Source organism: Carassius carassius, chromosome 45 (genome assembly GCF_963082965.1).
Source record: "Carassius carassius chromosome 45, fCarCar2.1, whole genome shotgun sequence".
Classification (NCBI taxonomy): domain Eukaryota; kingdom Metazoa; phylum Chordata; class Actinopteri; order Cypriniformes; family Cyprinidae; genus Carassius; species Carassius carassius.
The window spans coordinates 2,296,208-2,310,706 of NC_081799.1; the positions used below are offsets into that span (position 1 = coordinate 2,296,208).

Here is a 14,499-nt window from a genome sequence, read left to right on the forward strand (position 1 = left end):
CGGCTGTTGTGGGAGAGATTTGGCATGGCGGAGGTGGACCTCTTTGCGTCCCACGAAAACGCTCACTGCCCCGCGTTCTTTTCCAAGAACGAAAGCGCGCTGTCACGGAGATGGCCGTGCTGCCCGCTTTATGCGTTCCCTCCCGTCTCCCTCCTTCCGCAGGTGATAGAACGGGTGAGAGAAACGAGATGTTCAATACTGCTTGTAGCACCTCTTTTGAAGAACCAACCATGGTTCCCAGATTTGATGCAGTTAGCAGATGTCGCCCCGTGGCCGGTACCGTTGAGGAGAGACCTCCTCTCGCAGGCCAGGGGCTCGATTTGGCACCCTCAACCGGAGTTGTGGTCCCTCTAGGTATGGGCACTCAATGGTTACCCGCTGATCTCGCAGTGGGAGTGCTAAATACCATCACTCAGGCTAGAGCTCCGTCGACACGATGTCTGTATGCCTCGAAGTGGTCGGTGTTCTCCAGCTGGTGCACAGCTCGAGGTTATTCACCCCTTAGTTGTGAGGTGACGGAGGTCCTCTCCTTCCTTCAGGAGCTGTTGGATAAGGGCAGAGCCCCACCCACACTCAAAGTTTATGTGGCTGCCATCGCGGCGTTTTCTGAAACGGCGTCCGGTCAGTCAATAGGAAGGAATGATTTAGTCATCCGGTTCCTCAGAGGAGCTAGGAGGCTGAATCCTCCCAGACCTTCGTCAGTCCCTATGTGGGACCTCGCGGCGGTTTTGGAGGCCTTCAAGGGTCCCCCTTTCAAGCCTATCCAATCGATTAGCCTTCAGCATCTGTCGTTCAAGACAGTATTCTTGTTGGCTCTCGCTTCTGTGAAGCGTGTGGGTGATTTGCACGCGCTCTCGGTGAGCCAGTCGTGCTTGGAGTTTGGGCCCAATGACTCAAGAGTCATACTCAAACCTAGGCACGGTTATGTGCCGAAATCCCTCAACACACCGTTTCGGGCTCAGGTTATTGCCCTGTCTGCCCTGCCGGTGTCAGGGGAGGATGGAGACTCGAGTCTTCTTTGCCCTGTCAGGTTTTTAAGAGCTTATGTGTCTCGCTCTGCTGCCTTTCGGCAGACGGAGCAGCTATTTGTCTCGTTCGGTGGGCGTTCCAAGGGAATGGCTGTTTCGAGACAGACTCTATCCAGATGGATAGTTGACGCCATAGCGTTAGCTTACGCTTCCAGGGGCCTTCAGTGCCCGTTGGGCGTCAGAGCACACTCCACAAGAGGCATCGCCTCGTCGTGGGCGTGGTCTACTGGGATCTCCTTGCAGGATATATGTATGGCGGCAGGTTGGGCCTCGCCGTCTACATTTATCAGGTTCTATAACCTGGAGGTTCCCGCCTTGCAAGCAAGGCTGCTGTCGGTACAGGCGAATCAGGGCCCTGAGGGGAATTCTATGTTCACGAGCGCTATGCACTGCCGACTGTTATATGGGCAGTATTGCGTAAGACCCGCATTGCCACATTGGTCAGGCCTTATTGGTCTGATGTTGCATCAGCCCGCGCTCGATAGGCTGTGCAGTTGCCGCAGAACAAGCCAATGAGCGAACGAGCCGTCTCGCCTATGGCTGTGTACTGCTGCAAATGCGCTTTACAAAAATACAAAATTAAGGATAATTTTTTGCTTCAGTATTTCGTGAAAAGAGACTTTTCCCGTAGCGTCTTAGCTAAGACGCAGTACTCGTTCGCTCTTCTAGAGAGAACCGAGGTTACGTTTAGTAACCGAGTACGTTTTTATCCCGGTTTCAGCGTGAAGCGTTTTCACTACGGTAATGTGGATTGGACGCGCCCTTGCTAGCGAAAAAGCAAGACAGAAGTGACCAGCAAGGACCGGGACAACACTCGTCTTCAGGTCGCGCAACGTGTACGCGAAAGTACTTTGCAGATGTTAGATAATAATGGTCATCTTTATATATATATATATATATATATATATATAGAGAGAGAGAGAGAGAGAGAGAGACTCCATTTGAATCCATCATGCACAACTGTTTGAGGGATTGATGTGTATGAGTGATTTGTTGCTCTGACTGCGCGATGGCCCTCAGGTCCAGAAGGCCTTTGGTGAGCTTCATCGTGGGGGGTTTTCTTGGCTTCACAGCAGCATCGTGGCTGGTTGTGCCCAGAGTTGTGAAGATCAGTGTGAAGAACAGAAGGTCTTCAGTGTGTACAGTACATACTACAGTAGCGGCAGGGCTCAGGCTAAAGTTTCAGGCACCGCCCACAGTACCTCATCTACTATTGGCAGACAGAAGCATCTGCAGCCACTCTTCTCCAGCCAGGAAGGCAGTGATGAAGGTGAACAGGAGCTTTATGGGACAGGGAACAGTAGTGGTCCTGTACCTCCTGCTAGATTCTTGTATGTGGGGGTCATGACAGCTCAGAAGTATCTGGCCTCAAGGGCTGTGGCTGCCTACAGGACATGGGCCTTCTACATCCCCGGGCGGGTGGAGTTCTTCTCCAGTGAGGGCTCTGAGAAGGTCTCCCTGCCAACTCCAATGCCTGTCATTCCTCTGGCAGGTGTTGATGATTCATACCCTCCGCAGAAGAAATCTTTCATGATGCTGAAGTACATGCATGACCATTATTTGGATAAATACGAGTGGTTTATGCGGGCTGATGATGATGTCTACATTAGAGGTGAATAATAGGGGTATGATTTTAAAGGGGACATTGTTGAAATATTCTGATGAATAGTAGACCTTGAAAAATATTTATACGACCAGCAGCTTTTGAAATATTGGCAATAAGTTGAACTGCCTTTTCCTGGAAAATGTGAGAAAGTACAAAGTTTTGGAAGCCTGTTGAAGGACCATAAAAATGTTTTTTTTTTTTTTTTTTGGTTTATGAATTTTATGAATGCGTTTGCATTGTGCAAGTTAAGACACCTTTATTTATATAGCGTTTTTATTGTAACAATCAGGTCAAGTCACCTTTATTTATATTGCGCTTTAAACAAAATACATTGCGTCAAAGCAACTGAAAAACATTCATTAGGAGAACAGTGTGTCAATAATGCAAAATGATTTTTTTATAGTTTTTTTATAGTTTTATAGTAAAATAGTTTTTTTGGTGATTCTCGTTTGATTCAGTAACAGTAAACTTTATGACTCTAAACACTTAATTTAAATAAATATTTTATATATGTGTAATGACCCTAGTAAAAAACTAAAACATAACCTATGCCATAATTGATTCAAAATACATTTATTTCATACCAAGTATACTTCAAATCTATTAACATATTTATTGACATATTTTATTTGGAGTATTTTGTCATTCAAAATGTGCTTTAGTAGGCTATCAGTATTAATAAGGATTGTATGATCTTTGTATGAGTCTTTAACACACATGGTTAAAAAAAATGCATAGCCTGAATGCCCTGTAAGTTGCTTTTAAGCGTCTGCCAAATGCATAAATGTAAAGTAAATATAGTCCACAATCAAATATACCAGTAGTTATGTAGTTGGACTTTAGTACCACTTTAGCACTATTAAATTTACACATTTATTTGTTCCAATTTAGCAGACTTTAAGTATACCAGATTACTGTACAAAAAAGTACAATTACAGGCTATTTTTATTAAAGCAACACTATGGCTGTGTTCGAAATGGCATACTTGCTTACTGCCCAGTACACAGTGGATACTGGCTACAATTTTTAAAATAGTCTGTGAAACAGTATACACTAAGCAACAAATGTTTCAGAGTTGTGTGCTAATGTGTTGTCACATGACATGAGTTTGTTACCTTACAAGTAAATGTACTAACCATTTTTTTTTACAAAGACTTTAATTAAGGATTCATAATAGTAAACAATGTTATATTTCCCAATTGAACTCATTACATAATTAATTGACTTTAAATACTGAGCAGAACTAATAATAATTGTGTAAATAGTAGTTAGGTGGTGAATATTTATATTTCAGTACTGTAGTACATTATAAAACAGTATGCAATAACATAGTGTGTTTAAATTATCATAATTAAAAATATTATTAAATGAATGCAACTTTATTGGGACAATTAAACCTCCCTATACCTATACTACTAACCACCTAATAACACTGTATTATTAATCAGATGTTTTATTTCCAATTTTCAAATATTTATTTTATTTATATAGAAAATGAGTGCCTTTCTGGTCTGATATGTGGTGGGAAATGGAGTAGTCTAGAACAAGTTTTGGTAAAGGGCAGCCTTGAACTCGGGTCAATTGTGTTAAAATCATTCATTATACATCTTTTATCCACTGCGCTACTGATATTACAGATCAACGGGCATCTTTTGCAGTGCTATTTATAATAGCCATGCATTGGTGATCAGAGTTATTGTAAATAGTCTCTGCCAACAAATTATTTATATATTATATTACTTCAATATTTCTATTATTCAATATCTTTAAAATAATCTGTACTGTATAAAGCACTATAGAGATAAAGGTGACTTCATTTGACTTGATCGGAAATGTGCTGTAGAGATTAAAGAACCATTTATGTCCTACTTACGATTTTTTTTAGATGCACAGTGATAGTTTGTAGTTTACAGTAACATGTATGTATAAAAGTGTTTTATAATTACCATTCCCTGCCTCCAGTTTACTCACGTGTTTGAAGATGAAACATTACATGGGGTGTGTACAGTGTCTTCAGATGCATACATCAAATTTCAGCAAATGTAGCAGGTAATCCAGGCATTCCTTGCATACAGAACATTATCTTACTATTTACAGTATGCACGCAGCATACTGCAATATAGTAGAAGTTGTGTGGTAGAATACCATTCCGAACACAACTTCTGTACTGATTTCAGTGTACTTGAGTTATATTTAGCAGATTCTGGTAAATATAATAGGTAATCCAGGTATTTAATAGTATGGCGTTTTGAACACAGAATCAGTACGTTTTGGCACTCTAGTGGTTAATAGACAGAAATGCACGCATCCCGCGGAAGAACATTCTAACCTGAGCTACTTATCTAAATTCTTGTGTTACTCCGGAGCGGTGATGACCTGAACAGTCTACAATAGTCAGAATATAAGCATTTAATATAAGAGTACCATAGTGATTTGGGATAAGACAAAATAGAGGTTTGGAAGATGAATTCATGATATTCGCTCATCAATAATTGAGCAAATTTTGAACACAGAAAAAGTTACATAGTGTTGCTTTAAGCACATCAATATGTAAATGTATTTGTAGTATAGTATATATATAAAATGTCAAATATATTTAAGTAAATTTTAAATCCAAACACAGATTTTTACACAGATATGAATAGTACTTTTAAAGAATACATTTCATGCAAAAAAAATACCACAAATCAGTATAAGTAGCAAATTATTTTCATGGAGCAGGTGAGGTACAGTAAAGTAGTGTAATACCTATACACAGTTTGAGCTTCATATTAAGAAATGTACATTATGGAATGAAGAAATACTCCAAAATAAAAAGATATGTCAATTAATTCATTACATTTTTTTTTTTACATTTATATCATCAATTTTACATATCAATAGATATGTTAATAGATTTGAAGTATACTTAGTATGAAATAAATGTATTTTGAAACAATTATGGCATGTTCTTTTTATTATTATATTTTTTTTATTAGGGTCATTACTAGGGTGTCACGGTTCATGAATGCACCGTCTCCTGCTCGTCTCTTGTTACGTCATGTTGATTGTTTCTTGTGGGTGTTACCGCAGATCATCTGATCAGCGGCAGCTGCAGCTCATTCCACCTAGCCTACTTAATGCCCTGTCTTTCGTCTCTTGTTTGTCAGATCGTTGTTTGAGGTCCTCCGTGCTTCATGTCTGTTCTTCCTCCTGTTCCGCTTCATCATGTCTTGTTCCAGTTCGGTCAACCTTGGATTACCAGTCATCATCACGGATTACCACCACCACCACCTCCACCAGCGCACTCAAACTCCTCCTCACCTGTCTGTGCTTCCTTCGAGGTCCCTGCATCACCCACCATCATCTCCTCACCATTACTCATCCTAATAAATATCCATTACTCGCATTTGCCTCCTCTCCTTAATCGCAGACGTGACAGAACGATCTGACCAACTATGGAGGCAGCGAGTAACCCGTCATCTGCCTTGGAGGAATTTCTCAGCGCCAGTGCTCGGAGGATGGACTCCCAGGAGAGGAATCGTAACGACACTGGTCGCGCAGTTCAGGCTTTGGTGGCGCAGGTGTCCGAGCTCACCCAACAACTACAGCTTCTATAAGTTCCCACTGCGCTGCTTACACTGCCCGTTCCTCCCACACCACCGGAGACCCCCTCCCAGCCGGAACCACGTCTCCCCATTCCAGAGTCCTACTCGGGTGAGGTGGCTTTTGTTCTGACCCTGCTCACTGGGAGGGCGGCATTATGGGGAACGGCGGTGTGGGAGAATCAAGATCCATGCTGCGCCTCGTTCCAGACACTCTCCGCCGAGATGAGGTGGGTCTTTGATCGGGCCATCGCCGGGAGGGAGGCGGCGAGGATGCTAGCCGAATTACGTCAGGGTGAAAGATCCGTCTCAGAATATTCTATCGAGTTCCGTACTCTGGCGGTGGAGTGTCATTGGAACGAGGAGGCGCAGTGGGACATGATCCTGCATGGGCTGGCTGTCCGCGACCAGAAGGAAATCTATGCCCTGGATCTTCCTACTTCATTCAATGGGCTCATCGAACTAGCGCTGAGGGTAGATGCACGTCTGACGCGAGTGGAGCGACGGAACCTACCCAGCTCCACACCTAAGGCCCAGACAGACGTGCAAGTCAGCGGCGGGGACGCGGCCAGCCCCTCCTACGATCACGAGCCCATGCAGGTAGGGCGAGCTCGGCTTTCCCGGGAGGAGAAGGAGAGGCGGAGGTCCCTGGGCCTGTGCCTCTACTGCGGGGGAACCGGTCATCACGCTTACATCTGTCCGGTAAAAGGCCAAGCCTGGTAGTAAGTATGAGGCTACTATCGGGTGGGATCTCCGCCGAGAAGACCTCATCATCATCTACGCTCCTCCCGGTAAGACTAAGATGGTCAGCACAGATTCACGACTGTCAAACACTACTGGACTCAGGGGCTGAAGGTAATTTCATGGACAACACACTAGCACACAGACTTCACATTCCCCTCAGACCCCTCACACACCACATCACAGTTCACGCCCTTAATGGACAGAGATTACCGGTCATCTCTCACATCACTGAAGACATCACCCTCATCACATCAGGGCAACCACTCAGAAACCATCTCCTTCTACATCCTTGACTCTCCTCTGGCACCCATAGTCCTCGGTCACCCCTGGCTCCTCTTACACAACCCCAAGATAGACTGGCAACTAAATTCCATCCTGACCTGGAGTAACAAATGTCATGAGTCTTGTCTAGTGTCTGCTTGTCCGTCTGTTTCTATGTCTGTGTTTCAGGAGGAGGCAGTGGATTTGTCTAACGTGCCCGCGGAGTACCTCCACCTGAAGGAAGTGTTCAGTAAGTCTCTTGCTGCTTCTCTCCCTCCGCATCGTCCCTATGACTGTGCCATAGATTTACTGTCAGGTAAGTCTCCGCCTAAAGGCAAGTTATATTCACTTTCTGTTCCAAAAAGGGAGGCTATGGAGAAATATATTTCTGATTCTCTAGCTTCTAAGTTCATCCGCCTTTCCTCTTCTCCAGCGGGGTTCTTTTTTGTGGGGAAAAAATACTTATCCTTTGCCGTTGATGTCTTCAGCCTTCGAGAGGTTGCAGGGAGCATTGATTTTCACAAGATTGGACTTACGTAATGCTTATCATTTGGTCCGCATCAGGGAGGGGGATGAATGGAAGACCGCTTTTAACACCCCCAGGGGGCACTTTGAATGCTTGGTCATGCCATTTGGGCTCTCCAACTCCCCAGCGGTCTTCCAGGCATTCGTCAACGACGTGCTGCGAGATATGATTGATCAATTCATATATGTCTACCTGGACGACATATTGATTTTTTCCTCTTCTCTCCAGGAACACGTGCAGCACGTTCGACGAGTGCTTCAGAGGTTGCTAGAGAATGGGCTTTTTGTCAAGGCGGAGAAATGCGAGTTTCATGCACAGTCTGTTACGTTTCTCGGGTATATCGTGTCGACTGAGGGAATACGCATGGATCCCAAGAAAGTTAAGGCTGTGGTAGATTGGCAAAGTCCAGATTCCCGTAAGGCCCTACAGAGGTTTCTGGGGTTCGCCAACTTCTACCGGCGTTTTATTCGCAACTGCAGCCAACTAGCCGCAGCTCTGACCGCCTTGACCTCTCCCAAGACTACGTTCAGGTGGTCAGACACAGCCGAGGCTGTGTTTGCCAAACTGAAGAGCTGCTTCGTTTCAGCCCCTATCCTGATCACCCCTGATTCATCACATCAGTTTGTGGTGGAGGTCGACGCATCGGAGGTGGGGTAGGGGCGGTGTTATCTCAACGTTCTCCCTCAGACGACAAGGTGCACCCATGGGCATTTTTCTCTTATCGATTATCCCCTGCCGAACATAACTATGATATTGGTAACCAAGAGTTGTTGGCAGTCAAGATGGCATTAGAGGAGTGGCGCCACTGGTTAGAAGGTTCGGGGGTTCTTTTTATAGTATGGACCGACCACAAGAATTTATAATATATTAGTACTGCCAAAAGATTGAACTCCAGGCAGGCTCGGTGGGCACTTTTTTTCGGACGTTTTGACTTTACTCTCTCGTACCGCCCGGGTTCCAAAAATATTAAACCCGATTCTTTGTCACGTATTTTTGACCGTTCCGAACGCCCGTCCACTCCCGAGTGCATTTTCCCTGAGACATTAGTGGTCTCCACACTCACATGGGAGATCGAATCGAAGGTCAAGACAGCCTTAGAAGGGGTAACGCCTCCACCCAGGTGCCCACCGAATCGATTATTTGTGCCAGAGGGATTGTGGTCCAACGTCATCCAGTGGGGGTATTGCTCTAATGTGGCTTGTCATCCAGGAGTTAACCGTACTAAATTCTTAGTCAAGCAACGATTTTGGTGGCCACTTATGGCTCGTGACATTCACAGTTTTGTTTTGGCTTGCGCCACTGGTAAGACTTCCAATCGACCCCCTGATGGGTTACTTCAACCGCTGCCGGTCCCTTCGAGACCCTGGTCCCACATTGCACTAGATTTTATTACCGCCCTCCCGCCCTCCCAGGGCAACACGGTAGTTCTGACCGTGGTGGACCGGTTCTCGAAGGCAGCCCACTTTATTCCCTTGCCCAAATTACCCTCAGCCAAGGAGACAGCGTTGACCATCGTAGATCACGTCTTTCGTTTACATGGCCTCCCGATAGACGTGGTTTCCGACAGGGGACCCCAACTTGTGTCCAAATTTTGGCCTGAGTTCTGTAGATTACTGTGAGACTGTAAGTCTCCACCAACAGTTGTCAATGGTGGAGTACGCCCACAATACCTTACCGATATTAGCTACGGGCCTATCTCCGTTTGAGTGTAGTGTAGGTTACCAGCCACCTATTTTTCCCAGTCTGGAATCCGAAGTTGCGGTCCCCTCCATTCACGCCTTCGTCCAGAGGTGTCACCGCACTTGGACTAGAGCCCGCGAGACTCTACTCCAAGTGGGGGCACGCACCAAGGCTAAAGCCGATCGCCACCGGTCTAAGCCTCCTGTATACATCGTGGGTCAAAAAGTGTAGCTTTCTACTAAGAACATTCCTCTCCGATCCGTCTCTAATAAATTTGCACTCAAATTAATTGGCCCATTCACTGTCACCAAAATCGTCAGTCCGCCTCAAACTTCTTCCAGCGTACAGGAGAATTCACCCCGCCTTTTTTTATGTATCTAAAATAAAGCCTGTATTTCATTCTCCTATTAATCCGCCTAATTAATGTTCTGCATGTCTGTTTAGAACTGCTTGCGCTGAAGATGACCACCAGAGTCAGCATTTGATAGCAAGTTTTTAATCAATGGGATTAAACTCATAATTTCATGTAGAATACGCTTCATTATTTATACAACATAAAGTTAATATTAGGATTCATAGGCTATCTGCAAAAAGAGCCTGAAAGCACATGAACATATCTCCGCAGCTCTGAATGCAAACTCCTTTTGTGGACGCGTTCTTTACGAAACAATGTGAAGAAACATGGCAGCTAAACTCTAAAAAAATCACAGTGTTTTATTATAATGGTGTTTTCATTATAATGGTATGGGTGTGACAGTAAAGTTATAATTATTGATATTCTGCATTGTAGTTTGACCTGCTGCTCGCGCTGTGCACTGAAGAGATATCACGGTAGTACTACAATGAAGCGCTTGACTCAAAACCAAATTCATCTTATATCAGGTAAATAATATATCCACGATATATATAAACCAGATGAAACGTTTTGAAATCACTTGAACCCCACCTGTTCGAAAAAATCCAGTATCTGCCTGTGACAGTTTGAGTCTTGGTAAAGTTTTAAATCCCTGCCGCCAAGATGCTCTTCTGTCGGTCATGGATTATGGAAAGTGAAACATAAATCTATAGGGGTGGTTGGATTTAATCAAGCACTTTAAAATATTAATTTGAAGCTTCTTTCTTTTCAAATTCTTATTCACGGCTTTATCATAATAGGCTGTATAATAACTTATTGGGAGAAAACCGGTAGTTCTGTGTGAAATCAGACATTTGAGCTCCCCCATATAGTCAGAATGGCATAATCATAACAGCCCACGAATATTCGACTGTGAAATGCTAGTCAAATCAGGCTCCTCGAATCGATAATTGTTTCTTCGTTCACTCAACAGCAGTAAACCGCTGTATCTGGGTCAGACAGGTCTTGGTACTAGAGAGGAGCTGGGTAAATTGGCCCTGGAGCCTGGAGAGAACTTCTGTATGGGTGGTCCAGGGATGATTTTTAGCCGAGAAGTTCTCCGCAGGATGGCTCCTGTCTCAAAGAGATGTACACTACTCATGAAGATGTGGAGAAAGGACGTTGCGTCAGGCGTTGTGGAGGGACCCAGTGCATCTGGTCATATGAGGTAATGCTGGTTAATGTCCCCCTGTGGCATTTTGGTTGAATGGGTTGAAGTGCACACTCTCAGAGGTTCAGGTTTGTTCAGGTTTTTTTTTACCTCTAATTATATTCAGCTGTTTTGCTTCAAATAATAATAATAAAAAAATATTATTACATTATATTTCTTGCACCATTACATTTTAGGCACAAATATGTGCTGGTCAGGATCATGTTTGTTGTTCAGTGTTTAAATTTCATGTGACTAGATATCTTTTCTAAATCAGTTGTCAAATTAATGTCTTCCATCGGTCATTTTAGCTGACACAGCATGTATACTTAGTTCTGTGCTGCTGTGCCTTTATGTAATGGGGCAGCTGTGGCCTAATGGGGGGTGGGGGGTGCGTGGGTAAATGAACAGTGCTCTCCTCCTTCCAGGATTTTGGGATTTCCCCCAATCAGACACACCATTTTTCATTTGATTTAACAAATAAATTATTCATTAGATTAGATACATTAGATACGACTTAAAAGTACGTGGAGAGTATCTTCCTCCTGCTAAGTTCTCTCTAAAACATGCTGCTATAGAAATGGACTCTCTAATTAATTCATAGAAAAACCTTTCTTTAAATGAACACACATATACTTCAGGTCATTCTGTATGTTGTTACTGTTCTTGTATATTGTCTTTTTGTCTTATAAATTGTTTTATGCATTCTTGTGATAGAACTACTCATTCACGTAATTTTACCTATATGTACTCTTACCATGATTAGTATCTATGAATTTGTCTTCTGATGATCTAAACGAGAGTGTATATTATATGTTGATACCTATGCAACATATTAGTGTTCTAAGAATCCTTACTAGTTTGTATATCAACTTCTGATCCAGTTACATATGCAAATTACCAGGATTTCACACAAAGGATTGTATAACTCCACAGTATTTCCAAAATCCTGCTTGGAAAACTCCCACCTTCCTCATTGGACAAGCCCTTCCTAAGAGCTAAGAGGTGTGAACCATCTCAAAGGTCCCATACACAGATGCCTCCTCTCTTTGATCTATTTTGCATTCTTCTGCTGAGAGTATATAAACTAGAACTCTCTTGGACCCTTAAGTCTGCGCCAGGCCTCGTGCCTTGACTCTCCATTCACCAAAGATCTTAGGATCTCAGCTGATGTTTTTTTTTTTTTTTTTAGCTCTTGTCACTTTCCTCTGGGAAGAAACTCCCAATCACCATTGAGTCAAGACACCTTTGGAATTCATCAATCTTCAAAACCGGAAGAATGTGATCACGACTCCTACACCACCGAACCTCCAAACATCAAGACTTTGCATCCAGACGCTCATTCCAGGCCAAGGAAATGCAAGTATCATACATTTAACTAAACAAAACTGAAGTTTAGTATAAGCTATAGACCCCCGTCTCCCTCTAAGTTCTGTCAGTACATCTGTTTTGCTGACCCCGTTTTAGTTTGATAACTCTGGGGTTGCGTTTTTTTTTTTGCCACTTTCAAAAACAATGGTATGGCTGCCCACGTGATCTCTTTTCCTTTTTTGACCATTTTACCGTATCATGTCTCTTTTGAGTATGTCACTGTATTTGTTTTGGCATGACATTTTCGGCCACCATGGACGTCTTGTAATCATTTGTTACATTGAGTTACAATTCCACTTATACAATTCCAAATTCTGTTCGTTTTCTCACACAAACCGCTCGTTTCGTGCCTTAGGCCATCAATGTGTACTTACGATGGGGAATTGTTTCATTTGGACTTCTCTGTGCATGCTCTTTGAGGTAGTGACCATAGACCTGCATTATATGAGTCACAGATAAGATTGGATAAGAAAAATATCAAAATGGATACTACTGCGGAAACAAAGACACCTACATCTTGGATGCCCTTGAGGTAAGCTAAAACATACCAAAATTTCATTTGAAAGTGAACTATCCCTTTAAGAAGTGATTAAACCATTTATAAATGCATAATCCATTGTAATTTTAAAAGATTTACATTGATCAATGAAGTTAATTTTAATACCTGTAAATTTGACAAATAAGCTGCAAAGTCCAGGCCATGTGTTGTTTGGACCATTAGATCTGTGTCTTTTGTGTAGGTATTAATGAAATTACAGAGTGATTTGTTGTTGTATCCTAAAGACATCAGTACATCTTCAGTCTAAGTTCAAGTTCAAGTCTGCTTTATTGTCAATTTCCACATGTACAGTACATACATACAGAGAATCGAAATTGCGTTACTCTCAGACCCCGGTGCATACAGATAACATTAACATTAAAGCCTAAAAAAAATCTAGATCAAATATAAAATATAGATACAACTATACAATAAGGGAATGTAAAAACAAAAAGGCATATAATAAAATTAAAAATAAAGTTAAATAAAGCAGCGCAAGGCAAATGACAGATATAGTGCAAATCAATGAAGTGTTTTCAGTCCAGGAGAGGTCCTCTGTAATGTGCACACCCAGGAACTTGGTGCTGCTCACTCTCTTCACAGTCGCACCATTGATGGTCAGAGGAACGTGCTGAGTGTGTGCTCTCCTGAAGTCTGCTTCGTCTTCTCCACGTTCAGAGAGAGATTGTTGTCACTGCACCACTTGGACAGGCGGCTCACCTCACTCCTGTAGTTTGTCTCATCTTTGTTGCTAATGAGACCCACCACAGTCGTGTCATCTGCAAACTTAATAAAGAGGTTGGAGTTGTGTGATGGTGTGCAGTCATGGGTCAGCAGAGTGAAGAGGAGGGGGCTCAGCACACATCCTTGGGGGTTCAGTGTGATGATGCTGGATGTGTTGCTGCCGACCTGTACTGCCTGAGGTCTTCCAGTCAGAAAGTCCAACAGCCAGTTGCACAGCGAAGTGTTGAGCCCCAGCTGAATCAGTTTGTAGATGAGCTGTTGAGGGATGATTGTGTTGAATGCTGAACTGAAGTCTATGAACAGCATTCTGACATATGAGTCCTTTTTGTCCAGATGTGTGAGTGCTGAGTGGACGGCAGTGGCGATGGCATCATCGGTCGACCGGTTGGACCGATATGCAAACTGGAAGGGGTCCAGGGAGGGGGGGGGGCAGACTTGATGTGGTGCATGACTAGCCGTTCAAAGCATTTCATGAGGATGGGGGTAAGTGCAACAGGACGGTAGTCATTGAAGCAGGATGGAGATGGCTTCTTCGGAACTGGAATGATGGTTGTAGTTTTGAAGCATGTGGTAACAACAGCCTGACTCAGTGAGATGTTGAAAATGTCTGTGAAGACATCAGTGAGTCCTGCTGCACAGTCTTTCAGTACACGCCCAGGGATGTTGTCAGGACCCGAAGCTTTGCGAGCATTGATCCTGCTGAAGGATCTCCTCACACTGTCTGAGGTCAGCGTCATCACCTGGTCGCCGGGAGGAGGTGGAGTCTTCTGTGCAGTGGTGCTGTTTTGTTGCTCAAAGCGAGCGAAGAAGGTGTTCAGCTCATTCAGCAGAGAGATGTTGTTGTCACAGGTCCGTGGTGGGGGCTTGTAGTCC

The 14,499-nt window shown here is 43.5% G+C and overlaps 1 protein-coding gene across 1 annotated transcript; it reads left to right on the forward strand.

Annotated features, from left to right (window-relative positions):
- The first annotated feature begins 1,739 nt into the window (after window positions 1-1,739).
- Window positions 1,740-11,738, forward strand: chsy3 (chondroitin sulfate synthase 3). Its single transcript, XM_059539333.1, is given in 4 exon segments — window positions 1,740-2,169; window positions 2,172-2,640; window positions 10,718-10,888; window positions 10,891-11,738. Coding segments are annotated over 4 exon segments (912 nt in total). The 5' UTR covers window positions 1,740-2,037; the 3' UTR covers window positions 11,031-11,738.
- Window positions 11,739-14,499: the final 2,761 nt, after the last annotated feature.